The sequence below is a fragment of the Candidozyma pseudohaemuli genome (assembly GCF_003013735.1).
Source record: "Candidozyma pseudohaemuli strain B12108 chromosome Unknown scaffold00003, whole genome shotgun sequence".
NCBI lineage: Eukaryota > Fungi > Ascomycota > Pichiomycetes > Serinales > Metschnikowiaceae > Candidozyma > Candidozyma pseudohaemuli.
Genome location: NW_020194437.1, coordinates 337,686 through 364,834, shown reverse-complemented (window position 1 = coordinate 364,834; position 27,149 = coordinate 337,686). Strand labels below are relative to the sequence as shown.

The window sequence follows — 27,149 nt, the reverse complement described above, 5'->3', positions numbered from 1 at the left end:
GGAGGAAGTGTGGCAAGTGAAGAGACAGTGTCAATTGAGAGGAGAAGTTTCGTTTTGATGTTATTTGATGAGAAATGCATACGATTTGTTGTGATTAATGGCTCGTGGGACGGCTTGTTTGGATGTTGTTGATTCTCTGTTATTGCCTATTGTTGCACCCAAAACAATGGAACGGTGAACGAACGGTGGAAGGATTTTGGTACACGTCAAAGTGAAGAGTAATTTGAGCCGGATTTGGTCATTTCTGATTCAAAATATCATTATGACGGCTTTTCTGAATCCTAGAGCCTCTACACCCTCAAAAGTAAATGGCTGCAACTTTTGATCTATGCTGATCGCAGAAGCATGCATCGAAGCCCGAGCTGCGCTGATAACGATTTTGTGCACATTTTAAAAAACCAAAGAAATCCTTGTCAATCGCTTCATTATCAATTTTCGTCTGCCTAAATAACTCGTCCTCCGGCCTCTATAATTGGCCACTCTGACACAGCCACATCTAACCTCTAGAGAAAGAAATCACAGCCCACTTACCGGAGGCGGTCCAGAACTCGCCAATTTCGTTGCCCTGGCTCTTGTACTCCTCAATGAGCTTTTCGTTCAACCCAGCAGGCAACCCGACAACCACATCTGCTTTACAGGTACGCAACAGCAAAACAGGAAGACCGGAGGAGGCCAAGTCCTGAATGGCGGTGGTGAAAGGGGTAGTAGTGTCCCAGTGCAAGTCGCCAGTCAACTTTCTGTAGTTCAAGTCGCCTTTGAAGATGATAAGGTTGGACTTCTGGAGCTCCTCGTAGAGATCCTTGATCTTGGGGATGTCCCAGTAGTTGGCACACGACGTCCAGAACTGGTGGCTCTGAACACCAATCTGCTGGTTTTGGGTGTACTGCTTCAACTTGTCGAGGAAGAATTTGATGGCTTCCTGGGATGCCTTGTCCTCCTTCACCTCGTCAAAGAATGTCGTGTCCTCGAGCTGGGCCAAGATAAGATCAAAGTCCTTGGGCATGGTGTCACTGACAAACCATGGAATCTGCTTGCAGTGAACCACCACCTTCTTCACCAACTTGGCCTCAAGCAAGAACAAGGTCAAGCAGAGGTCGGCGAAAAGCTCAAAACCCGAGTTGTCCAAGACAATATCGATTCTCTCGCGCTTGCTACTTAAATAGTGTTTCCAGGCGGCCTCCGTGTCATTCACAATGATCTTCTCCTCGTTCTTCTTACGCACTTCGGCACCCTGGAGACTCTTGATATCCTCCAAACTGAAGTTACCCGCAAGCAACGACAAGTCGGTGGCGTTTCCCCACAAGGAAATGTCAATGAATTCCGTGAAAAGCAAGCCCAAGGCCTGCTCGTCGGCCTCTTTCTCGGCCAATTGCTGAGAAAGCAACTTGACTCTCTGACAGAGCTCCACGACACCAGTTCCAGACAGCTTGAAGGCGCCGGTCTTGGCGGGCTCGAAAATGTCGTATTTCTGGAGCTTCTTGGTTTTGGAGAACCACACGCTGATCAATTGGTACAAGTAGCACTCCAAGTAAAGCCATGGTCCCGTTTGCCATGTGACCAATTTGGCGTCGTTGAATCTCTTCAACTCGTCGTTGTAGATCTTGAGCTCCGGTTTGGCCTGGACGTCCTCATCAGTAAAAGCATCAACGGGCTTGTCTTCCTTGAAGTTGCTCAAAAGCGTCTTGAGGTGACCTGTGACGAACTCAACACACCCTTCAGTGTCTGGGTTCTCCTTGGCATGTTTTTCAAGATCCTCAATGGCCAGTGTGATGATGGAGGGCCAGCGTTTATGCACGGTAGGGTAGGCGAACGATTTGCGGTCGTCGTTGTATGAAGGTGATGGTAAAGACATGGTGGTTGGGATTTGACTGCGACTGGTTTGGTGATATCTAGGTGAGGGTAGCAAGTGCAGGGTGGAGGGGTGTGCAATTGAGCCGAAGTGGGTCCATTTTTGGAGTTTTTGTGATTTGATTGGATTTAGGGTTTGTCAATTGATTGGATTTGGTTTGATGAATTTATGATTTAAGGGTTTGAGGGGAATTGTGTGGTTGAAGCTTGGAAGGTGTGCTGACCATGTGCGGAATCTGGATCAGTATGAGCAGTGGTAGTAGAGTTAGGGAGTTGCCTTGGGATAGGGAATTGAAGTGTGAAAGGGGCTCTACTTACGTGTTGGAGACTGACTGTTTAATCAAAGAAGAAATATGTACTTTATTTTGTCTGGATCAGGACTGAATTGTGTGGACGGAACCAGGTTAACCATATCACACTGTCACGATGTATTTCTTGTTTTCTCGGTTGTTTTCGTTTTTCTGTTATGATTCCAATCTTTGTTTTTCGTTTTGATGATTTAGGACTAGATTTAATCGGCAAGTGATAGTGTAATATATTGATCCACATCCCTACAATGGTTTTCGCAGCCATTGCGTTGAGATAGTGACTCTACGATTTCACCATGTGAGATGAAAAAGGACCTTTTTATTTCAGATTTGGGTAATTGGCACATCACTTCATGGGAATCGATGTTCAAATTGAAATTGAGCAAGGCTGGGTCCTAGAGTGAAAAGTCCTTCAATGGGGGCTCGGCCACTAAGCCCTTGAGTCATCATTTGGCACTCCAAGTTGCTTGACCATTGGAGGTAGACTCAATAATTTCAGTATTGTACAATTTTAGCGAATGAAATCATCGAACATGAGATCTCCTTATTCTCTTATTATCCACCTGACTCTGGAGACTAGCTTGCCAATTCCACAGAATCGATACTTCCGACATCCGGCTGAACCCTTTTGGCTTCGATATAAACTAATTCAGTCAAAATGGAGTACTTCAGAAAGATCTCCTAACTTTTTAGGTTCCCGAAACTTGCCGATGGTGCATCATTATGGCTGCAAGGGACCCACCGTACTTTCCATGCTCCCTAAGAAGAGCCAATTTCAAATAAATACATAAACCCATTATCCAACCAGATTCATTAAAATCGACCCCAAAATCATCCAAAAACCATCTCCTAAAATAGAAACACCCATCCACACTGCTGCACCGTTATCTACCCCAGTGCATATAAACGCGAACTAGCGAATCAATCAACCTAAGCGAACTACTCCCACAATGGTGGCTTTACCCAAACGCTGGACAAGAAACATCAGCTACTTCGCTGGTGTATTGGCAATACTATGTCTTTTGTTCTTTGTGGCCCAAGAACAGAATCTTGTTTCCTCGTCGCTAAATCTCAACTACTGGGGGGACGAACTAAAGAGTCGTCAGTTGTACATCACAGATGTCATGGTGGAAACGTGCCTTCGGGCAACCAATAAGAAATGTCGAAACAAGAAGTCCAGGGCGTTTGCACTCTGGAAAGATCTCAGCCTAGGGTCCTCGTGGGTTTACAGACTGAATCTCAATCTCCGATTCGCAAGCCATAATGGTGCAAAAAAGATCACCGAAGACGTTGTTGTCGACATTGCTGTTGGGAATCCAGAGATAGACGGCAAGATAAAGAATAACCAGAATCTCTTGATCCCCGAGAAAGTGCTCAAGGATATTCACAAGCTGAGAGTCTACAGCGGAGATGATCGGACTCAGATAGAAGAAGGCAACAAGGACGAGAAGCTAGATGCCAAGATTGACCCGGATGAGATCATGAGATTGAAGCAGGAGCAAGAGAGCCAGGCTGAAGATCTTAGAGCTGCTACCGAGAAGGAGAAGGAGTCTAAGAATAAGGGTGAGGCGAACAAACAGGAGGAAGAGGTAAAGGGTGCAGATGAAACTCCTGAAAAGACTGTCGAAGAAAAGCCCAAGGAAGAAAAACCCAAGGAAGAAAAACCCGAGGAAGAAAAACCCGAGGAGGCACAGAGTGGCAACCAAAAGCGAGAGACCCACAAGACATACCACACACTCAATGGCTACTACCTTATACCCACGCCCGAACAGCTTGAAAAAGCACGTTGGATTACTAGAGGGCACGGGATTTGGATCAAGATGGGCCCGGTGTCTGAGAATGCGGTGAGATGGGTGAATGTGGTTTACGGTCCCGATGCTACCGTACATGAGGAAAAGATGGAAATCTTGGAAAACCCACTTCAAGACACCGGAGCACCCAAGGGTCTCGAGCCGCGTCTTGTTGTTATTAGAGGAAGGCCCAGCACCCCCGAGAAGAAATTGCGTTTCAACAAGGACGGCAAGTTCAAGATTCTTCAAATCGCAGATGCCCACTTTTCAACCGGTGTGGGCAAGTGCCGTGATCCAGAGCCACCTGAGTCTGCCGCAGGTTGTGAAGCGGACCCTAGGACAATCAGGTTCATCGAGAAAGTGCTCGATATAGAAAAGCCCGATTTCGTTGCCCTCACAGGCGACCAGATATTCGGCGATGATGCTCCTGACCAACAAACGGCTCTTTGGAAGCTCGTGACACCACTAGAAAAACGCAAGATTCCATACGGCCTCGTGCTTGGTAATCACGACGACCAGCTGACTATGAATCGTGAGCAGTTGATGGACTGGGCCTCGTATCTTCCCCACTCCATGGCTGCAAAAGGCCCTGAAGAGGTGGATGGTTTCGGCAATTACGGACTCACTGTGCGGTCTAGTCATATTCTGCAAAAGGTTGCAGCGGCACTCTACTTCCTCGATTCACATTCCTACTCTACACAGCCAAAAATCGCCGGAGGATACGATTGGTTCAAGGACAGCCAGGTGTGGTGGCTTGAGCAGGAATCGGGCCTCATGGCCGAGCAGATGGTGAAAAAGAACGGGCTTTCCATGGCGTTTTTCCACATTCCGATCCCAGAATTTAAAAACTTGGATGGCCAGGCGTTCATGGGCAAGCATCTCGAAGGTGTAGCCTCACCCAAGTACAACAGCGGTATGAGGACGCATTTGGCTAACGCCAAGGTGCAAGTTGCAGCCGTGGGCCACGACCACTGCAACGACTATTGTTTGCTTGATGTTGAAAACGCCGGGCTGGAAGAGCACGAGACCAAGGTTTGGCTCTGCTATGGCGGAGGTGTAGGTGAGGGAGGCTACGGCGGATACGGCGGTTACATCAGGCGAATGAGGGTTTACGAGTTGGACGAAAACGAAGGAAGCATTCGCCTGTGGAAGCGTGCCGAGAACAACCCCGATTTTGTTTTTGACAAGCACCGGATCGTTGAAGGTGGAAAGGCGGTGAATGTACCAGAGTAGTCGCGAATGGCTGCAAACATTCTGGCTTGAGACAGAAACAAAGGCACGCCAACGCAGCGCAACACCCGCTGTGCAGCGAGCTGGCGAGGATTAGCCAACGGTGGGCTTTTGACAGGGTCGTTTTTTGAGTAAGTTGTGTCTGTCAGATGCGATCGTGAGGATTGTGGGGTACCTCGAATGGCCGTATCCGGCGTCAATTGGCACATTTCACATTCAGATCAACGTCAATTGGGACGTTTCTTAGCCTTTTTGCTTTGGCTTTGTCGCTCAGCCGTTCGCCTGTTTTAGCGTGGCATTGACCTGACTCGCTTTCTAGACCAAGCCTGCAGTGACAGAGGCTGGCGTCCCCTCGGTGTTGCAGCCGTTGCTTAGATCGGGAGTCTAGACAAAAGTGGGCGATGAGAGATGGAGCTGATTTTGAAGGGGTTTGCGGAGCGTTTATATGGACCAGGGTGTCCGTCGATTGGTCCATTGTCTCCATTCCCCAGCCACAATAGCCCCAGTCGCCAGCCAATACCCATAGAGAAGACCTCGTCCGACCGATAAATCACCAGGTCAGTCCATAATCTTGGACCCCCTTTTTCCCATCCAATTCCCATTTATAAGATCAATCTTGCTACCTTTTTTTTTTTCTCGAGATCCACTGGGTGCATTCTTCTCGTCTTCGATTCTCCTGCGGCTAGGCGCGTAGTTATCTACACTTACCACCGCTTCTCCAACACTCGCTCAACTACCCACTACATTCCTTCCTTCATGGAGTACACAGATCTACTGCTGTGGCTCGCCAAAAACAAATGTCTGCAACATTTGGGCAAATTCATCGAAAATGGCGTCACCTTGGATTTGGTCCCGGAACTAGATACCGCTGCACTCAAAGAATTGGGCATATCCAAGGTGGGAGACCGACTACGGCTTGAAATTGCCATTCTGAACCTCAACATGCAGCGCCTCAAGACCAGTGTTAGCGTGGAGGAGGTCCAGAAACAGATCCTGCTGGAGCTTTCTTTGCAATGCAACCAGGGTTCAAAAACCTTCAGTGGGGTGGTTCCTCAGGAAAACGACGACGCCACGTTTGTGCCGAACGGAAGACTCCTGAGACTGCGTTCCACGGTCGAAAAGGAGGCGCCAGGCAGAACGGTCACGTTCATTTTGCCGGACGGGTCCATGAAGAAGGTCAACATCGAGGGCTGCTTCAACACCCAGCTGATCAAGCGAAAGGGACTCAAGACGCTCGGTGTCAAGGGCAGAGACACCGACTACGACACGTATATTCACACCACAGGCCCCGGCGGGGCCAAAATCTCGAGCTTGTATGACGTTGAGTTTGTTACGATATGCTTCGCCCCAGACAGAACAGAGAAGCACAGAATCATGCTTACGCCCAAGGGCGAGCAGCCGTCGCCCACTGCAGCCGAACAATCGCTTCGAATCTTGCAGAGAATGGCAGGTAGAAAGCCTCAGACCCCTCAGATGCGTAATTTCTTTGGCCAGAGGCCTCCTTCCGAGTTGATCTCCTCCAACTTGGGCGAGTACTTCCCGCAAGCCCCACAACAGGAGCTAGAAACGACAGTCAGAAACTCCGTCCGTTACAGCATGCGCCTACTGCGCCGTTTTCGTGTTCCCACTACGCTGCTGATATTTCTGGGTAAGCTGGGTGCCGTATCCATGGCCTCTTCGGAGCGGAAGCTCCGGAACCACAGAACTATTGGTGATATGATGGTCCACAATGTCAGCGTGATCGACGAGGCAACCAATCCAGACACCATCTCGCTAGCTAGCAAACCGGAGTTGTCATCAGTGGACGACAGCCGACTGGATATCTCCCAGAGGACCGACGTCAACAAGCACCGCTTCTCCGTGGCTGCGCTGTACACCACAAACAACAACAGATACTCGAGAATTGAGCTTTTCAGTATCGATTCTGACGACGATAACACCGACGACTGCTTGGACTACTATGGTGGACTAGGCGCCGATGGCGAAGACGTTCAACCATTTATTCCAGGCAAAAAATGGGTCCAAGGTGCACGTATCGGTGCTGGTTCTTTTGGTACTGTTGTTCTTGGTATGGACCCTGTGACAGGTGAGCTCATGGCTGTCAAACAGGTGCCTATACCTACAGGAGCTGCAAGGCACAACGAGCTGCAGCGCTCAATGATAGAGGCTTTGCACCATGAGATGTCGTTGTTGAAGGAGCTCAATCATGAAAATATTGTTAGGTATTTCGGTTCGTCTTCGGAGGGCAGTTTCCTCAATATTTTCTTGGAATACGTTCCGGGCGGCAGCGTGCAGCTGATGTTGCAACTGTATGGTCCATTTGAGGAGCCATTGATCCGTAACTTTGTCAGACAAGTGCTCGTGGGTCTTTCCTATCTTCATAGCGTCGATATTATTCACAGAGATATCAAGGGTGCCAATATTCTTATTGATATTAAGGGCACGGTCAAAATCAGTGACTTTGGTATTTCCAAAAAGGTGGACTCGTCAGAGGACAGAGAGGGCAACAAGCAGGCCCGTCGTGCGTCGCTACAAGGTTCTGTCTACTGGATGGCGCCAGAAGTGGTGAAGCAGACGGCATACACGAAGAAGGCCGATATCTGGTCTGTTGGCTGTCTTGTCGTGGAGATGTTCACCGGCAAGCACCCGTTCCCAAGCTTCAGTCAAATGCAAGCCATCTTCAAGATTGGCACACACACCCAGCCACTAGTGCCAGAGTGGTGCACGGCCGAGGGTAAGGATTTCTTGACGCAAACATTCGAAATTGACTACGATAAGCGGCCCACGGCGACGCAGCTCTTGGGCGAGGCTTTCCTAAGTCCGTTGATCTTGTCCCACCTGGGGCCGGAGTAGCGGCAGTATGATGGTTGATGATATAGATTGATGATTACGAAAAATGAGCTGAGTGTAGGAAAGAGTATGTCTTGTCGTTTGGGTAACTTCATGCATTGGTGCCTTATCTGATCCGCTCATGTGTCGTCACTAGTATCGTGTGCCTAATCTTATATAAGAGGCCATGCATATGTCCCCGGATACCCCACAAAATACGTATTTCGTCAGTGGATTTGACAAAAGTTTCAAAAACCATCATTATGAGTATATTGGCTCTGGTGCCTTGGGCCTTTCGGAAAATCCACTCTCTTGACCGAGATTTCGCAGCCATCACAATCGATTCATGAACAATGGCATATTATTCATGGTCAACAGAGCGTGCCTTTCTCACATGACGGCCCCTTCTCATTCGACAAGAAAAGCAGCTCCAATTGCTGTAATTATGTAAAAAACGACCTCCCTTCCTATTCAGCTTAGTATTACCAAGCCCGGTCCGATTCGCAGCCAAGCCGGACCAAATGGACCAATCAGCCTAATGAAGACTCTCTGCATCACCAGCCCATTCTTCTCAAAAAACGAAATATCCATCATTTCAAGCAAAACGCCACTTCTAAAAATGCCATTATCTCCTTCCATTTCGTGATTGGTGACCTCTCCCCACATCCCTGAACTTTCGCAGCCACCAGTCAGGCCAGTGAGTCATCATGTGCTTTTGTCCAGGGACAGCACAGTTACTATTTTTAGAAAAGAATGGGATTATACTACATTGTTCCCGTTACACAAAAACCCTGTTTCGCCCCGCCGGGCTCCGGAGTCGAAAATGGCTTTGAAACCTGGGGAATCATTCCATCCTGCATATAGCACCCCACGAGTCTCACGGGCACATATCATCACCAAAAACCACCCAATTCCAATCCACCTTTCAGCTTTTAAGTACCATCCTGCTGCCCAGCACGTCTGCCACGCCGCCAGCTAAAGTCACTGCCATCACGTGACACCACCTTGCAAAAACCCAAAGGGACATGGACATCCCGCTTAAACTGCTGCCCAGAGTCTCCATCTCTACGCTAGACCATGCTTTTGAAACCAATGGCGAGGAGCCCAGGCGGTCCAGGAAGGACAGCTTTTTGGGCAACACGCAGCCGGAATCTTCCCGTGTTCAAGCACAAATGTTTACCCTGACACTGCCACATGTCGACGAGGACAAGGAAGGAATTGACAGAAACTACAGACTTGCGAGGACCTACTCGGAGACGGAATTCAACAATTTCGACAGCGAAACCGGTCATCGATTGTACGACGACGGCATGTTCCGTCTGAAACCTTCCAAAGCTTCGTCGCCAGAGAGGCACGAGCCCAAATTGTACTCTCGCTCGTACGAGCTGAACGTGGACATCGACTCAGGATCCCTAGGAGGACTCGAAGACGAGTACATTCCAGGCTTAGACTTTGCTGACGTGGTGCAATCATGGAACCCTACAACCAGAGACAGCTCGACCCAGGCATCTAGAGAGCACTCCTTCTTAGATTTACGAAAGTTGCACGCCCAGGTGGCGCCGCAGCCTATTCAGTTCAGAAACCCAAGTGTCCTCGGCAAGCACGCCGACGACGAAAGCGTTGCTAAGCCTCCCAAAAAGCACAAAGGTTCCCCAAGTCCTACTGCCGTCTCGGAATCCTCCAACAAGGAAGAGCCTCACGAGATTAATTACGAGTCAATTCTTGCATCCTTACCCAACAACTTCACAGAGCTCCCGTACTCGCAACGGAAAAAGGTTGTGAAGCTGTTTTCCGAGAGTATTGACTACTCTCAGTTCCTGCTTTACGTCAAAAACCAGCTTGGCGAAAGGTCTTGTCTGACTCTGAGCAGAACCCATCGGTCAGACGGAACCCCGGTCATTGGCTCAAGTGGAGGAAGTCTCAGAAGATCTCGCCGTAACAGTACTGTCAATAATAATACTGTTGCAGGCCGCTTGTTGGCGCTTTCACTGTCTGCCGATTTACGCAAGCTTGACAAACCACCAAAAGTTAATGTTGATGAGAAAGGCGCCATGGTCATGGGCTACGAGCTTGGCCGTGTGATTGGTTTTGGTGCTTGGGGCACAATTCGTGAATGCTTTAAAGATGGAGAATGTAAGGCCATCAAAACTGTGAAGTCTGTTCGTGACTATGACAACGGCACCAACTCTCCAAAGAGCAAAAGCAAACCATTGCATAATCCCAAGGTTCTTCAAGTCTTCAAAAAAGAGATTGAAATCTGGCGCCAACTTCAACACCCAGCATTATTGCCGCTCCTAGACCACATAGAGACAGACGACACCATCTTTTGTCTCACTAATAGGATTTCAGGCGGAACTCTCTTTGAGGTTGTATCTCGCTGGGGAGTCTTCAATGACGGTATATCCAACACCTCTGGTCCCGTCAGTTTCCTGATCCAGCGCCAGAGAAGACGTCTTTACGATGCAGCTCACTTCATCAGACAAATAATTGAAGCTCTTCTTTACATGCATCAGGAGCTAGGCATTGTCCACGGAGATTTAAAGCTTGAAAACGTCTTGGTTGACGACCTGGACACTGAAAATGTTCATGTCGTCCTTTGTGACTTCGGAATGTCCAGAGTCTTTGCCCCAAGACTCAGTAGAAAGCTGTCTCGCCGGGATGTTGACGACAGCACTGCAATGCTTAGATCCAAGAGCTCAGCCACCCAGATCAGAAAGCCATTCCTTGGAGGCGACTCGCCCAGCTTGAAGAACCTCTTTTCTGATGACAGCAAAATTGGCATTCTGCACTTCCACAGATCCCACGGCCCCTCCCTTCAATCATTAGATTTGACCCCCACCAACTCCAAGACTTCCTTGTCGGAGTTCCACGAATTTAAGGTCAGAGACCAGCACATATCGTCAAACATCGAGTCCGACTTGCCTCATTCCCACATCGGCTCTTTACCATATGCGTCTCCCGAACTTCTTGAGCCTCATCCACCACCATTGGGCCCTTCTGCTGATATATGGGCTTTAGGCGTTGTTTTGTTCACCATGGTCGTTGGCAAGCTTCCATTCCAACATCCGTTTGAACCACGCTTGAGAGCCATTATCAGTGCTGGTAAATTTGACAAGGATGAGCTCAGACAGGCATGTCTTATGCAATGGATTTTTGACGAAGAAGACGACAACGTCAAGAACAACTCATTTGTGGACGCAGGGCGCCTGAAAGAGATTGCAGAGCTCAAGGCCGAGTGGGATGAGATCGATAAGGAAGAATTTGCATGGGTTTTCAACATGGTTGAGGGTTGTCTTGAGAGAGACATCACCAAAAGATGGGATCTCTTCATGATGTTTGAGGAGCTCAAGATACACGAGAACCAGCTTGAAGAATCCGAGGCATAATCCTACAATCCATGCGACACGAACAATGAATTACGAAACAGCAGGAAAGCACATATAATCAGGTACTAAAAAATTCGATATAATTCTTAATCAGCAAACTTGATCAAGACCTTGCCGTTGGCGTGGTTCGTAGCAAGCTTGTCTAGAGCCTTTTGGTACTCCAGGGCAGGCCATTCGCTGTCTATGGAGTTGACAAACTGCAATTCGCTCTGGTATTTAATAGCCTTGTCGGCCCACTTATCACCAGGGTGAAGCTTGACAATACTGTAGTGGTAATCGTAGTAGCCGAAGAGAGAAGCCAACACTCTGAAACCACCATTGAGGTTCTTGATGATCAAAGAGGTCAAGGAGTCGGTTCCGTACTTGAGCTTCGAGTCTCCAGCAATGGAACCGTAGTAGCCAAAGTTGGCCTTGTTCTGGACGATATTGTGAATCTCAGGGAACAAGTCTGAGTTACCAGCACAGTCAAAGATGGCATCGAACTTGCCGGACTCCTTGACCAGCTCCAAAACAGGATTCAAGATTGACTTGTGCTGGGTGTAGTCGATAATCTTATCAGCTCCCAAGCTGGTGACAAGTTCAGCAGACTTACCAGAGCAGGTCACCACCACCTCTTGAACGTTGTAGGCCTTCTTGGCCACCTGGACCGTGTATCTACCCACAGATGTACCGGCACCGAGAACCAAAACCTTCTTCAAAGCGTTCTTTGGGTTAACCTCGTTGAAGAATGTCTGAGCAGTTCCAAGAACAAGGGGGTATGAAGCAGCCTGGTCGAGGGGAAGGCTGTCTGGGGTTTTTCTGATGGACTCGCCGGATTCGGCAAATGGGTCCACCAAAGTGTACTGAGCGGCCGTTCCGTTACCGAAAGGGGTCTGGTTCAAGCCATTGACCCTGTCACCAACCTTGAGACCGGTCTTCTTAGCAGCCTCCGAGCCCAAAGCCACAACTTCACCGGAGTAGTCAGAAGCAAAGCCTCTTTCGCCACGGAAGATCCACGAAGAAGCAGCGTTCTTCAACAAAAAGTCAACGGGGTTCAAAGCAGCGTAGTGGACCTTGACAAGGACCTTCTTATCAGGCACCTTGTAGCCTGTGGGCAACTCCTCCACATCGGGGAACAGGGTCTCCTTGAGTGTCACAGGAGTGGTGTTGTTGTTGTATCTGAGAGCCTTGAAAGAAAAAGTCATGGGAAAATTCGTGTTGTTTGTAAATCGGGGAATCGCCTCCGTTTATATACTGTGGTTGCTAGATGCACGGCCGAAGCGATGCGTCTATAGATTGGGGTGATATGCGCAACCCGCACATATGTAGATGTGGCTGGTGAGCAATCTTCCATAGACGAGAGGGGGAAAAGTGGGACTTGTGTGGGTCAATTGGGTTCTTTGGCTTCTTGAAAGGCTGAATTGTAGAGGGATTGCAAAAAAACGGGTTTCGTTGCCACCGAAATGAGACGGAAAGTTCACGGAAAGTTGCTTTGTCAGCAGTGGAAGCTCAAGGAAGCCCAAGGCGTTGGAATGCTTAAATGTTGATGGTGGGCTTTGAAAGCCGAGGTATCGAAGCTGTGATTTTTGTTGTTTGAAGGTGTGGAAAGGTTTCATGATGTAAGGTTTATGATCAAGTGTAGCAGCTTCATGCAACCTCGAGGAAACGCAGGGACCAGAGAAGCGTGAAATACGATGAATTTCCCGAAATGCAGGCGACCTTCTGCTATTATGGAGATTTGTCCAACTGAGCTTGAGTTCTCGAGAGGTTTTGTGATTTCTTCGGTACATTGGGTATGCGCAGAAGCAGTAGACGATAAGACGCCAGGCAGAGAAGGAGAAGGGGAAGAAGGACAGGTTGAGGTTTGCCTTTCTAGCGTTTTTAAAAGTTGGCATGGTATTTGAGAAAGTCCAAGTTTCCAATTGAATGAACCAATTGAATGAGATCTACTCAATGGCACTAGAGCGACCTCGGCAGCAATGCATGTTAGGGAGGCAGACGAGGGATGATGTATAGTAGCAACACAATGCTTCCCTACTTACAATGATTTAATCTGACAACTACAATGACGTGGTCAGACCACTGGAAAGCTAAGAAAACTCAATCTCCAAACGCCATTTAGAAAATCTTGGTACCTCCATTTTTCTCAATGGCTCAAATGCCCCACCAGGCCCTGCCCCACCAGGTCAATTACCTCGGTTAGTTACACTGAAACAGCCCCACGGCTTCTGGAAACACAGGACGGCTGACCCCACGCTTCCATATATCACAGCCAATGGGCTTGTCGTATCGTATCTCTGTGCGGCTGGATCCCTCTTCATTGTCACTGCGACAGGGTCCCAGGTCCCCAGGTGGATTCAGTGACACACTCCATTTAGCCCGTTTTCAGGAATAACTTAAAAATTCCTTGATACTTCTCTTCTTCTTCTCCTAAAATCCCCAAATCTCCTAAATCCACGTTTTTTCACCCCCCTTCGTCAAACCTACCCTTCACCGCATCCCAACCAGCACAGTGTTTTGGCTGCGAAATACAGAAAAAGAGGGTCCCGGAGCCCTGGTGCCGTTGCCGGGGTGGGGGTGCCGTATCGAACAATGCCTGATTTTCAGCCGCTTTTTGACGTGATCCGATCACAGATGACTGTAATTTGTAAAAATTGTGAAGAAACCGTGGGCCACTTTTCGGGCTAAATCTCAGGGCACTGGAAATTGTGGAAACCAGAAAACCAAAAATGCACTAAAAGTTGGGCCGCTTTTTCTATTTTTCATTTATTTATAGAAACCAAATCAAACTTTGACTTTGAAAGCCAAATTATCGATCGGCCTCCACGCTGCCCAGACGAATCCGCAAGGCACCGACACGGCAAATCGTGAAATCGTGTCTGAGGCTCAGAGGCTGGTCTAGGTGCGCACCATGCTCCGAGGCCACCCTCCAGTTTCCCAAACACCTCTTAAATAAATTTATTAAAATTGTCATTTTTGGAAACTCCAAAATTCTGGCTTTTCAACGGTGTAAAAAAATGTGAATTTTGTTGTCGGACGCCCGAGAAACACCACCCCTTTGGCGTCTCAGCCTGGTCACTGCTGCAAGCGAAGTGTTTTGTTTTCCTGCAAACGAGCGTTCTTTAAATAGCCCCAGGGACCCACCAGAGCTGTCTTTTAAAGAACCACTTTTTACACGTCCGTCTTGGAATATAAAACCAAGAAACCGAACCAAAAAAACAACAAAGCTCCGTTTTTTTACAAATCCACCCCCAGTCACGCCAAGGCCTCGTCTCAACTCCTTATCCCTTCCCTTCAGATCATCCTTCCGTATCTGGAGAATTACTCGCGCCTACTTCCTGCCACCACCCACCTACTGCTAGTTCTTTTCACAAAACATGCCTCTTCCCAAGAACTACAGCATCAGGGCCCCTGCCGCTAAGGACCACGCCCAATACACAGAAACCTTGAAGGTGCTTACCAAGGTGGGCGACATTTCGCCTGAGCAGTTCCAAGACGTGGTTTACACGTGGGAAAAGTACTCTGACATGTACCACCCTAGGGTGATCGTGGACGAGAACGACACCGTCGTGGCCACAGGCATGCTTGTCGTGGAACAGAAGATCATCCACGAGTGTGGCAAAGTGGGCCACATTGAGGACATTGCCGTGAGCAAGTCTCAGCAGGGCAACCGTTTGGGCGACTTTTTGATTTCCCTGTTGACCGCCATCGCCAAGGAGATGGGCTGCTACAAGGTGATTTTGGACTGTCTGCCTGAGAACGTCGGCTTCTACGAGAAGTGTGGCTACCTGCCTGTGGGCATTGAGATGGGCCACCGTTTCGACTAGGCCGGCCTTGCTCCATTCCAACGCAAAACAAAATGAAGGAAGCCTTCTCATTCTAGCCCACCGGCTGGGCATATAGACCTCTGCATCCCGTTGTTATTACATTTATTTATACGTCAAGCGCCTGCGTTCAGTAGGGTGTCACTAAGCTGTAGATTTAGTCGTGTGCTTCAAGCGCCACGATCGAGTTTCCTCGGATCACGACCGTCCCAAGCGAAAGACGGTCAAACTTGTTGATTTCAAGCGCCTCCGCTAGCGTCACGTTCATGAACACGTCGAAGCCTCGAAGCACTCCCGTGACATTACGGCCTCCGTTGAGCTCGACAGAAACGGACTTGTTGAGGTACTGTTGTTAGTAGGGGTTTCAAGGGGATAGTGGCAAAAGCGGGATGTAGGGAAGATTTTGGAGGAATTTGATGATGAATGGGATGCCTTCTGTAGGTGTTTGATCAGCAGGGAGTTGTATTGAAGGCACTTTTTGGTTTGATGTGTAGGGAGCCACGACTTGGAGTAGTAGGTCTTAAGGACTTTTTGGATATAGGGATAGGTGCTATTCTCCTTGATCGGAACAAATGGAAGCTTGAGCGTTCTGTGACGCAGTTATCTTGGGTGTATGACATAGGTATAGCACATCATGGAAGGGAAGTCGTTGTGTTGGTCATGCAAACATTCAAGTGAGCTAAAGTCTCTAGCTAATACTCTCATTGTTTGGATTTGCGATGGCTTCATAGCTTGTGGTCTTCCATTGAAGGTTGGAGCTGTGGAGGTTAAGTCTGTGGAGGTTAAGTCTGTGGAGGTTAAGTCTGTGGAGGTATCGAGGATTTGGGGTGCTGCCTAGCATTCCCTGTATTGCCATGAAAAACACTTTTGCCACTTATTGAAATATCGAAATGGACATACCGTCTTCAATTCAGGAGCAGAAACCATTGTGGAGTGGTTCTCTCATCGAGAGCTGTTGATACTGCTGCAGCCGATACAGTATATGCAGGTGTGTTTCAATAAGGCCCCCAAGATAGTACGTTTGGGGAACATGTATTTCTTTTAATTACTGGAAATGTATTACCATCAAGCCCCTGACGACTATGCTACGTTCACATATTCTTCCCCTGATTTTGTTCAACCGTTTGACGTGATGGTTTAGTGCTGTCCATGCAGTACCTTCTGTCTACTACACCAGTCTGCACTACGCTTTGTTTACCTACAACTTTCTTCAACTAAAATACACCCACACCCCAATTGACACCTCAAATCTGGATGTCAGATAATCTTCCTGGGTCTCCACAGGCGCTGCCGCCTACAGCAATGCTGCCGAATGCAGAGGCAGATAATGAATCGCTTCTATCACTTCAAACAGCCAAAGCTGAACTAGTACAACAACGAGATACGCTTCTAGCCAAGAAGAATGATCTTTCAGCAGCCATAGACCGTTTACAAGGAACATGGGACAGCTACCAGACGCAAAGCCGACAGTATGAAACAAAGAAAAAGCTAGAATACTACCTCCATCAGAATGACCATGAACAGGAAAAACGGTTAGCTGGAGAGGACGAGGTGGCACTGTTCGTGTTGGAAAACATGCACGTGTTGCCATCGTCAGATTGGCTGAGAAGAATGGATCTAGTGGGAAGATTCTATCCACATATGGAGATCAGCCATACTCTGCTGAGGAACATTCATGATCCAGAGAATCAGCTCAATACAGAAATTCAGTTTCGTCTCCTGGCTCGAGGACTACCCACTTTACGTGTACTTCTTACAGTTAGAGACGAGAAGGTGGTCAAATTAGAGATTTTGCAGTCAAAGAAGGCCACTCTACTTCTTCACAAAGTCAGTCCGTCATTTGCAAGGATTCTAGAAACAGACTACGTTCCAAACGGCAAAGTAGACCTCTTAGTCTACGGATACCACTCCCTAGCATCCATACAAGAAAAACGAGTATCAATCCTTTCCAACCTTTTGCATCAATATTCCCAAAACCTCACACGGCCTGGTGCCGAATGGGACGCTGATCCTTTTGATTCCCTACAAGCTATCCCATACGTTGAGTTCGAGTTTACACATTCCAAAACAAATGAGCCTTATTTAGTTAGGCTATATTGGCATTTGGTGCTTAATGAACCCTTCATGGGCCAGTTGGAATCTGAACTAGAATTCGCTACGATCCAGAAAAACAATCAGGCTGTGCTTGAAGGCGCCAGTGGCGCTTTCCTTAATCTAGTGCCCGACTACGGCGTGTGCAAAGCATTTGAGCTCATGGTCAGTAACATTTTTTAATATGCTTATTTATATGAGAGGGTGGCATTGTCCAAGTCGAAGGAGACCCTGCTGAAACGAGGCCGCTTGGCCCTCTTTTTGGCAATCACCTCGCTGAGAATCTCCAACATGTCGAGCTCGAACACGCTGCGCTCATTGACTCTGTCATAATCCCTCTTTGGCTCAAACCCGGCGCCAATTTTTTCGACGGCACCGATGTCAATGGGCGCAATATCGCCTAAGTTTGGTTCACCAGGAACCCCTGTCTCTCGCTTAACCTCCACATCAAATTCATCGTCATCTCTGACTCGTTCATATTTTTGTAGAAGATGCTGTTTACCTTCCTGCTGGTACAGATAGGCCTCAATGCCATTGGCAACATCGCCTCTAATGTCTTCCCACTCGATGCCGAGCAACTTGTTTCCGACAGACCGTCTGTATTGGAAATAGTCATGGAGCCAGCGTAGCATGGTCTCCTTAGTGGCTTCAAATTTGCGGGGAATTGTTCTAGAAACAAGTTCAACCGTAGATTTCAGCTTGCTAGCAATCTTCTTTCTGCTGGCGGCCGAGAGTGGACCGTCCTTGACAAGCGGTTTGTAAAGATTAGAGGGAGTCGTTGTGGCAAAACGATCACGCATTTCTTGAAGCCCCTCGACGGGAAACTCAGGAGTAGTAAGCTTCTGTCTGTCTTCGTCAAGAACAGGTTTTCTGTTGTCCTCCACAAGCGAGCCGACTGATGGAGCTGGTCTCTTTCTCTTGTGTGGCTTTTCAACAACAGGTTTTTCTGCAATCAGTGAGGAGCTAGAAGGAGGTTCAGGAACAGGCGGAGCAGCCACAGCAGGCTGGGCAGCTTGAACAGCGGGGATGTCCTGAGCAGGCTGAGGAGGATGGATAGGCTGGACTGGCTCAACAGCCATAGGCTCCGGTTTCACCTCAGGCTCCTCCTGGTGAGGAAGTGTAGAATCATCAACATTCATCAGGTCGTCCTGGTCCTCAGGGTATGCAGCTGAACCCAGACCAGAACCATCATTGAGTTGTGTCTGGATCTTCTGACGCTCCCTTCTGCTTTTGTTACCCTTCTTCGGGAGAGGATTGTGGGCGTCAGTGGACAAATGCATCATACGAGTGTGGTACATTTGAATGGCATACTCAACCTCATAGTCTGCATCGACGTCGTAGTTGGGCAATTCAGCCTCGGGGATGTAATCCAAGGGAGGAATAGTGTGTGCGTTAAAAGGATTGTCTGCAATCTCCTCAGCCGTGAAATTTGTTTCAAGGTAGGTATACATGAGCCAGAGGAATCTCCGGGAACGGCACTTGGGGTGGATTTCGTCGTTCAAGAAGAACTCCATGAATTTATTCTGCGGACCTGGGGAAGCCTTGATGAAGCGGAACTTCTCCAGAAAAGAATCGTGCTCGTAAGAATCGTCGTAATGGAAGGGGATGTTTTGGAAAAAGGTTGACATGAGGAAGATCAACTTGATCACGTTGGTGTTGGGTCTCTTCAGGTCCCGGTTCTTGAAAAGGTCAAGTAGCGTGAGGAGGTGTTTCTGGTCGTCACACACCGCTTTAAGAATTGTCTTCAAACGAGGGGTATCCTGCAATGGTCTTGAGTCGCCGTCGCCAGAGGTTTGAAGCGACGGAATCAGGTGGTATGTTCGAAGCGCAGAACGCATATCTGGGACGAAATTGACGGTGGTGTTCATTCGGCCAGCATTTACGAGAAGACACACTTTGCTCACGGCAACGCCCATATCTTTTTCCTTGATCAAACGTTCACGGAGGATCTTGGACAGTTTGTTCGACTCTGCCAAAGTACGCACATATAGTTCAGCAAAGGTGAGTTTGGGCCCGTTGGCGGCGTTGGTCACCTCGCAGTAAGGAAAGTAGTTTGTGAAGCAGCGTGTTTCGTCCGTGAAGAGCTCGTGGAGGAAGTCGTACTGGATGTCTTTCCTCCAGAACGGCTCACCGTCAGCCTTTTTAAGGTACTTGTAGCCACGAGAGATTTCTCTGAAATCCGGCGGAAGCTGGCCGGCCTCTGGAGACATTGCGCTCTCGGGCAGACCGTGGTGCTCCTCCTTGTGCTCCTTGGCTGGGGTCTGTGGTTTGGGTTCCGTTTTGTCGTTTCCAGGAAGCTGAGGGTCTGTGATGTCCAGGATTCTAGGTTCCACGGGCGGCTTTTCTGGGGTAGTTTGATGCCCAGGATCGATTCCAGCGTTCAATGGAGCCACAGGCTGCGTAGCTGGAACGGCAGGAGGGGCTTGTGGAGCAGACCCTGGAAGTCTAGGGTCTCTTTCAACCGCCGGTTCGTGGATTCTAGGATCCTGATTGGTCTGGTTTTCCACGACATTCAAACTCTCCCTGGGCGCTTGCGGCTGCGGTATCGTCGAAGGCAACGGAACCTCCCGTTGAGGAGCTGGAGCTTCCTGACCTCCTCCCATAAGACTATCGATGGAAAACGGCTTATACGGCGCCGCCGGTTCGGACTTTACCGGCTCTGGTTTCCAGTTGTTCTGGCTAGGTGACGCTTCGGCAGCAGAAGGCCCGTTTTGGCCAATTGGCAGCTCCTGAGTAGGCTCTTTGGAGATGTGAGGTTGGGCTTCGGAGTGTGGTTTTTCCGGCGTCGTTTTGGAAGCGTCCGTTTTGGGATCCGTGCCGGCGCTATTTTCGGCCTCCGGCGCCAGGTACGTGTCGTGGATCGGGTCGTAGTTCATGATCCTGACAATGACGGTAGTGTTGCAACTTCGTGGTGAGGGTCGTGTCTGTGCAGACTGTTGATGTGGTTGGTGGGGTGTGATAGAGAGGAATTTGGGGTGGCGGAATTTTGGGAAGTTTTTGGGTGAAGGGTTTTGGAAAGGTGGAGGGGTTGTGGAAGTGATGGATTTTGGTGGATTTTGGTGATTTTGGGATCTGGAGGTGTAGGTATTTGAGACCTCGTGGTAGTTTCGCAGCCACTAGGTATTGGTGGTAGAAGTACTAGGCTGTGGTTTGGAGAATGTAAAACTGGGAAAAGAGTGGTGGAGATCCGACAATAGAAATTGATGTCGTTCTTGAAAGTAGTTCGTTGAGTTTGTGCTTTTTGTTATTTGGGGATGTGGCTGGTGGTTGAATGTGGTAGGCAGTGGTGTGATACTGAGCATGAGACATGGTAATATGGGCTGAATTGGTATGACAAGGTAGGTAGCCTCAAAGGAGAAAACAAGCTAGAAGGTGTAGAAGCTTTTCTTAAAACAGTCCTTGTCTTTGAGCTGTGTTTCAAAGGAGATTGAGAGCTTTGTTGGTGAATCTGGTTCTGGTGGTGAACAGTCTAACGGTGAGATCCCAGGATATGTTGAATTGCATTGGCACATTGCTTTTTGGTAATGGCTTATTGCTGATGGAAGTTATTAACACTGGCAATTTGAGCTGTCTGAAAAATAAGCTGACGTTGTGAATCCATGAGATCGATCTCCACTATAATAGTCCAATCCGTAGATCTCAGTATCTGGAAGTCAATTGTCCAGTTCGAATGCATTCACAACTTTGAAATTTTATTTCTAGAATAAACTATAAGTTGAGAGACAGATTGGTGACTCTGCCTTCCTGCCCCATATCGAGTGTGAGACAAACGCTGGAGTTAGTCCTACAAGGTTTTAATACTCTTTAAGTGACTGCAACCACTTTAGCAGATCATAAAAGATTCGGTATTTGCTTCAAATAATCAATTTCTATTAAAGACTAATCTGCTAGAGATAGTCTAAAATGCTAGACGCCGTGTTGCTAGGACACTGCCCCACTGGACACCATATCCCCCAACGCTACCACAAAATCCCGTTCTCATCAGACATTTAAACAAGATAGATATTGTAACAAAGTTGAAAGTTCAAGAAACGCTCGATATCTACAGATTACCAGACAGTGTGATATGTATTGCATCGGCTAACTAGCGCTTCACCGAACAGCCCCACTACGGCATGCTCTTCCATTAAATTTATTGTAAATTTACACTTACCACTGCGAAGCAGCAGCCTCCTCACCGGCAGCAGTGACACCAGAGTCGGCCCAGTCCTCAACGTTGGTCTCGGCGTTCCACTCGGTCTCAGGCTCCTGTGGAGCCTCCTCGGTCTCCTCTGGAGCAGCAGCAGCACGAGCCTCCTCGGCAGCGTTCTGCTCAATCTCCTCAGGGTCTCTGTAGAAGTACAAGTCGGGCATGACGGACCACTCCTGCTGTCTGTCTGGGATGATGCCTCTCAATCTCAAGACCTCTCTGGCAATCAACCACCAGATCAAACCGATCGAGTGCTTACCCTTGTTGTTACATGGGATGGCCACGTCGACGTACTCGGAAGGAGAGTCCACGTCGGACAAGGCAATGACGGGGATGTTGACGTAGGAAGACTCCTTGATGGCCTGGGCATCGGTTCTTGGGTCAGTGACAATCACCAATCTTGGCTCCTTGAAAGAACGGGTGATGTAGTTGGTGAAGTTACCTGGGGTGAATCTGCCGGCAATAGGGGTGGCGCCGGTGTGGGCAGCGAACTTCAAGACAGCTCTCTGACCGAAGGTTCTAGAGGAGCACACAACAACGTCAGAAGCGTTAGGAATGGCAGCAATGATTCTGGCAGCCAACACGATCTTCTCCCAGGTCTTGGAGATGTCGATGACGTTGACACCGTCGGGTCTGGTCTTGTAGACGTATGGCTTGTTGTGGACCTGATGGTTAGTATATGGTTGGGGAAATGGGAGGGTAGTCATAGTCTTAAACGACTTAAACATGGATAGCTCAGTAGCTCGAAAGCTCTTCAAAATTTTCATAAAACTTCATAAAACTTCATAAAACTTCTAAAACCGCCTGGATGGCGGGATCTGAAGGACCCTCCCGCTTTAGCTTCTCAATTACATACCTGGACGTTCTTGGAGCCCAAGTGCACGTTGGCAGCCAACAACAACTTGGCGTCCTCAGCGGTCAAGTTAAAAGATTCAGGCAAAGACATGATACCGGTACCGTTTGTGGAGTATGGATGAAGGAATCTTTTTTTTTTTAAAAGAGGTGGAAAAAATTGGTATGAAAATTTCTCGCAGTGTGCATGGGGCCCCTGCTCAGAGTATGGTGGTGCACGGGTTTCGCGGCTGGTCGATTTATCTGTCTCGCTTTCATAACGCTGACGGGTGTCGCTGCTAGTGAGAAAGTGTGCGTGTGTGCAGGATATAGATGGTTATCTCGGTCACGTGAGGCTTCTATGGCTGGAGTCTCCGCCTGAGCTTAGGGCTCGAGCCCTGGATGCACTGGGAGCCACCAGGAGGCTATTTAGCGGTTCGTGATGTTGGTTGCTTATTTGAAGTGATTTTTTGGTGGAATTAGTTTGAAAAATGAAATTCCAGTAGATGCCAGGCTCCTTGGGGTTCGACCTTTAGGTGTCCCTTCAGTGAGCAGTCTCACCAAGACAAGGAAATAGATAACATAGATTCGGAAGGTATTGATATCTAGGGGGCGCAAAAGGAGGGGTGGAATAACTTGCATGTTTTCAGCTAAAGCTATCATAGACGGATTGTTGTTTGATGAGTGACCAGTGTACTAAGTGGGCTTTCGATAGAGAATCTAGTAGGGGAATTCGTAGAACAATCAATAGTACGTCAGTGGTTAAAGGGTAACTCCTTTAATGGTTAGTTCTACAAAAATCAACCTTTATACCTTCTGTGTTCCGTTAGGCTCGTTAGAGAGCATTTGGTGAATATGCTAGACTTGTAGCGTAGTGACACAGCAGAGTAGTAGAATTAATATACTATGGACATTGAATGAATGAGACATTAAATTAAGGAATTTATCGACGTCTTAAGTATATAAAACGTCTTAAAGTTAGTCTTCAAGGCTTCTTTGGTATTTGATGAACTGTGGCTTGAGGTTGCAGCCACATGAGAATAGGACTCAAGGTTCGATATATGATACACAACCATAGACACCTTACCGGTTTTTAAGGGCTAAATATTCTGATATTCCAAAAATGGGTCCAATGAAAACTCCTCTCAGGCTGTACATGTCTTGTTTCAAACTAATCGTGGGAAGTTCCAAATGGTACGGCATCAGTAGCATCATAAGTCTCGAAGTATCAATGTCAACATCACTCCTCTAAGCATTAGTTCCACCACTCTTTGAAGCTATTTTCCAAAGCCGCATCTCTAAATAGACTCCGCCGTTTTCAAACAATCAGTCAATTGCCTCTATCTGTGGCATAGCTCCTCTAACTCTCTTTACTTACAAACCGGTCCAAATCTCATGCTGAACCTCTAATTACAAAAAGCATCTACTTTAGTGGAATAGTACCTTCTTCAGTGGAACAGCACCACTTCATTTCCCTCAAGACCTCTCTAGTCCAGTCCAGTCCACATAAGTGGAGTACCAACTCCGCATATCTCCAACTCCGCATATTTCCACTCATCAAAACCCCAACAAACAGCATCAACGCTTTCCATAATTACAATCCTATTGAAAACTTTACCACCACAAAACCCCTTTGTACCCCGTCCATCCGTCGTACTAGCAACTGCGGTGTTTGGATATACCGCCAAAACGGCAAACGCTCAAATCAGCTGCAACATGGGTAATCCTCAACGACGGTGAAACCAAGAAATCCACCGAAATCCAAAAATCGACATTTCCACAAATACTGACATTTCATTACCATCAAACAATTGGAGTGTGGCTGAGGCTCGCTTATGCGGGTCTAATTCGGATACTTTTCCATCCACTTTCTATAAATTGTTGAAGCGGTTTTTTGTAAATCGCTAAATGGCAACACTCCAAATCTAAGCACCCCTACATCCCCCTTGTTCTTCTCCTGATCCAGTCGCAAACGGTATCAACAAATATGATCCGCCACCGGTTTCCCAAAACGGCAACCCCACCAACAATACAAAAAAACAATCCAAATCTTCAATCAAGCCGTTTCTAAAAATTTCTTCTTCTTTGTCTTATCGCCACTTTTGGGCACCCCAGGGGTCCTGTAGCAACTGACAGGGGTGCGGCACGAACGGCACCAAAAGTATATATAGGGACGTCTTCGCACAAGATAAGAAGGGAAGATTATGGCTACTCAGGAAGCAGGGAGTGCACACAAGCACGTCACTGGGTTGCAGCCTGATCAAGATGGCCTCCAAGAAGGCCGGATATCCACCGCCACGGAGTTCTCTCCGCTTATTTCGACGGCTCCGGCGCTCACGGAAACACGCGTGTTGAACCCTGCGGTGGAACACCCGGAAAACTCCGACCCAAACCCGAAAAACTCCGCCGTCGACGATGTTGCTGAGGTTGCCTCCATCAACTCCAACCACTCAGACAAGGACTGGCTCAGCCACGTGAGCTCGTTGCTGGTGTGGGCGCTGCCGCTCATCCGGTTGTGTGTTCTTTTGTTTCTTGCTGGCGTGGGAATCACCGTATCGCAGCCTTCCATGGACGTTATCTACTATAAATTGGCGTGCCAGAGTCTCATGAAGAATAGCCTTGCTCCACCGGCCGAATTCCGCTGTGACCCTGTCCAGTCGCAGCAGATCGTGTCCACGTACCTCATGTGGGACAATATCATCCAACTGGCGGTCTCGTTGGCTACTTGCACCAAGGTGAGTGCTCTTTCGGATATCCACGGTCGAAAGCCGTTCCTCACCGCCTTTATTCTGTGCGTTTGCGTGACATACTATATCGACTATTTCCTTATGCTGACGTCGCTGGGCTTCCCCATGTGGGGTTTGTGGGCTGCTACGGCTATAGGTTCATGCACCGGAGGCCTGGCTGCCTTCATGGCGCTTTTCAAGGCGTACATCACCGATATCACCGTGGCGCTGGAGCGTGTCAACGGCATCAGTTTCTGTCTTGTTTCTTTTACTGCAGGCCAGCTTGTGGGGCCGCTTTTGTCGTCAGTCTTGCTCTCCCACGCTAGAAGAAATGAGAAGATCCCCAAGATTCCCCGTGTTTCCGATCCCTCCATTGCGTCCTCTTTTGCTGTGGATCCCGCTAATTTGGTGCCTCGTTCGGAGCTCGTTCCGCTCAAAGTGAGTCTTTTCATTTTCACCTTGGCAGCCATCTTCTGTTTTGTTCTTCTTCTCGAGCTGCGCTCTGAGAAGTCCAGAATGAAGTCTAGATCGGCTTCTGTCATCCTGCTTCAGGCGCCAAGGCCCCATCTCCCCACCTTGTCGTCCAGAATCTGGCACGGCTTCACCAGCTTCGTTGAGCCTCTTCAGCTTCTTACCTTCCCCACCAAACTACGCACTGAAGAAAATGCCCACAACTTCAAGAAAATTCGTTTGTGTGTTTTTCTTCTTGCCATAGCTGAGCTCTTCTTTGGCGTGACAGTGTTGCTGACCATGATCGTGGAGCCGCAGTACACCATCTACAAGTACGAGTGGGATTCAGTGACGATTCTGAATTTCCTGATGGGCCGGTCGGTTGCCCAGATCTTCGGGTTGGCGGTGTTCTTGCCCCTCCTTTACAAACACATTTTCCCCAGATTCAAGCATCTTCGTCCCGTTGCAAACACCTTTGATGCTGCTGATTCCTGGGTCATGGGATGCGGATTGTTCTTGTACGCTTTTGACCATCTAGGCAAGGCGCTTGCACCTACAGGAACCGTCTTTGTTGGACTTGCCTTGGCTGGCTCTTTGGCTACTGTAGTGGGACCTGTGGCGGCAGCGGCTCCAGTGAAATTTTTCCCATCCTCCAAAGTTGGTGAGTTCTACGGTGCTCTTGCACTCGCTCAAGGAATCATCAGCCTTGTTGCTCCCATGGTGGTGACAAGTTTGTATACCTACGGTGTCAAGCATGGTTTCCCAGGATTGTCTTACATTTACACTGCGGCGATCTTGATGACGTGCTGTGCCTGTGTTGTGACGGCCCGAATGGCTGTGAGGGGGAAACGCTCTGTTTCGCCTTCAGTATAGACGATTGCCCTAGGCCGGCACTATTTATTCGTGGTCACACGATCGTTCTCTGGTAGAATTAGATATTATAGAGTGTGGCAGCGTAGCTGAAGTTTGCAATTTCATGGTGGTACTGTCTCTTCAGAAGACGATAACCATGATACATCTCATTATAAGTCTAAAGTCATTTTGATGAGGAAGATGACTCTCTCTTCAATCCAGCTATCTATTGATTCTTAAGGACCCTGTACTTTGCATTGAGTTGTCTCCACAGTGAGACAGATACTGTTCAGAGATGATGCCTCATACAATTGAACCTCCTTTTTCAAAACCCAAAATCTCTTCTCTAACGCTTATTCTTCTCTTCATAAAACACTGAATTCTCGGAGTTAACGATTCACTCTTATCCAATTTCTCCAGCCTCATGGTCCACCATCTTAGGACCTCGTTTCTACATTCCATTTCCCCGTTTAACCCGTCCACTCCTGATTTGCCTCATCTCCACCATTCACCGTAAAACCGCCCCAGCAGAATTCTGGACTACATTCCCGCAAAACGACAATTGCTCTCAGGTGCCATTTACACTTTTCATTGTCACTGCGATCACCAACAATGGTCCACCATAGCTCCAATTGCCCAACCAAATTCGTTCGATTTCCATGAATTCAAATACCTCAGAACCCATTAATCAAAAACATCACTCATTTTTCAAAATCTCCATTTTTCATTTACAAACCCCAAAGTCAGATTCACCTAAGACCCTAACCCTCTCTTAACCTTCTCTTAACCCCCTGCTGCAGCCGTCTGCACCACAAC

At 48.2% G+C, this 27,149-nt stretch overlaps 9 protein-coding genes across 9 annotated transcripts; 5 read left to right on the top strand and 4 right to left on the bottom strand.

Moving 5' to 3' along the window:
• Positions 1-496: 496 nt before the first annotated feature.
• Positions 497-1,852, bottom strand: HRT2 (putative methyltransferase; the record flags this gene model as incomplete). Its single annotated transcript, XM_024857321.1, has 1 exon — positions 497-1,852. The coding sequence occupies one exon, from the start codon at positions 1,850-1,852 to the stop codon at positions 497-499; it is 1,356 nt and encodes a 451-aa protein (XP_024714457.1).
• A 1,254-nt stretch (positions 1,853-3,106) lies between these two features.
• On the top strand, positions 3,107-5,179 carry C7M61_001928 (phosphoprotein phosphatase; the record flags this gene model as incomplete). Its single annotated transcript, XM_024857320.1, has 1 exon — positions 3,107-5,179. The coding sequence occupies one exon, from the start codon at positions 3,107-3,109 to the stop codon at positions 5,177-5,179; it is 2,073 nt and encodes a 690-aa protein (XP_024714456.1).
• A 753-nt stretch (positions 5,180-5,932) lies between these two features.
• Positions 5,933-11,391, top strand: C7M61_001927 (STE11 family mitogen-activated protein kinase kinase kinase; the record flags this gene model as incomplete). Its single annotated transcript, XM_024857319.1, has 2 exons — positions 5,933-8,025; positions 9,027-11,391. The coding sequence occupies 2 exons, from the start codon at positions 5,933-5,935 to the stop codon at positions 11,389-11,391; spliced, it is 4,458 nt and encodes a 1,485-aa protein (XP_024714455.1).
• An 86-nt stretch (positions 11,392-11,477) lies between these two features.
• Positions 11,478-12,575, bottom strand: YIM1 (Yim1p; the record flags this gene model as incomplete). The annotated part of the gene is made up of 1 exon (XM_024857318.1): positions 11,478-12,575. One exon carries the CDS (start codon positions 12,573-12,575, stop codon positions 11,478-11,480), a length of 1,098 nt encoding a protein of 365 aa, XP_024714454.1.
• A 2,172-nt stretch (positions 12,576-14,747) lies between these two features.
• Positions 14,748-15,197, top strand: GNA1 (glucosamine 6-phosphate N-acetyltransferase; the record flags this gene model as incomplete). The annotated part of the gene is made up of 1 exon (XM_024857317.1): positions 14,748-15,197. The coding sequence occupies one exon, from the start codon at positions 14,748-14,750 to the stop codon at positions 15,195-15,197; it is 450 nt and encodes a 149-aa protein (XP_024714453.1).
• Positions 15,198-16,448: 1,251 nt separating this feature from the next.
• Positions 16,449-17,284, top strand: C7M61_001924 (uncharacterized protein; the record flags this gene model as incomplete). The annotated part of the gene is made up of 2 exons (XM_024857316.1): positions 16,449-17,245; positions 17,281-17,284. 2 exons carry the CDS (start codon positions 16,449-16,451, stop codon positions 17,282-17,284), a joined length of 801 nt encoding a protein of 266 aa, XP_024714452.1.
• A 189-nt stretch (positions 17,285-17,473) lies between these two features.
• Positions 17,474-20,161, bottom strand: C7M61_001923 (uncharacterized protein; the record flags this gene model as incomplete). The annotated part of the gene is made up of 1 exon (XM_024857315.1): positions 17,474-20,161. The coding sequence occupies one exon, from the start codon at positions 20,159-20,161 to the stop codon at positions 17,474-17,476; it is 2,688 nt and encodes an 895-aa protein (XP_024714451.1).
• A 1,273-nt stretch (positions 20,162-21,434) lies between these two features.
• Positions 21,435-22,420, bottom strand: YST1 (40S ribosomal protein uS2; the record flags this gene model as incomplete). The annotated part of the gene is made up of 2 exons (XM_024857314.1): positions 21,435-22,139; positions 22,331-22,420. 2 exons carry the CDS (start codon positions 22,418-22,420, stop codon positions 21,435-21,437), a joined length of 795 nt encoding a protein of 264 aa, XP_024714450.1.
• A 2,089-nt stretch (positions 22,421-24,509) lies between these two features.
• Positions 24,510-26,354, top strand: C7M61_001921 (uncharacterized protein; the record flags this gene model as incomplete). Its single annotated transcript, XM_024857313.1, has 1 exon — positions 24,510-26,354. The coding sequence occupies one exon, from the start codon at positions 24,510-24,512 to the stop codon at positions 26,352-26,354; it is 1,845 nt and encodes a 614-aa protein (XP_024714449.1).
• Positions 26,355-27,149: the final 795 nt, after the last annotated feature.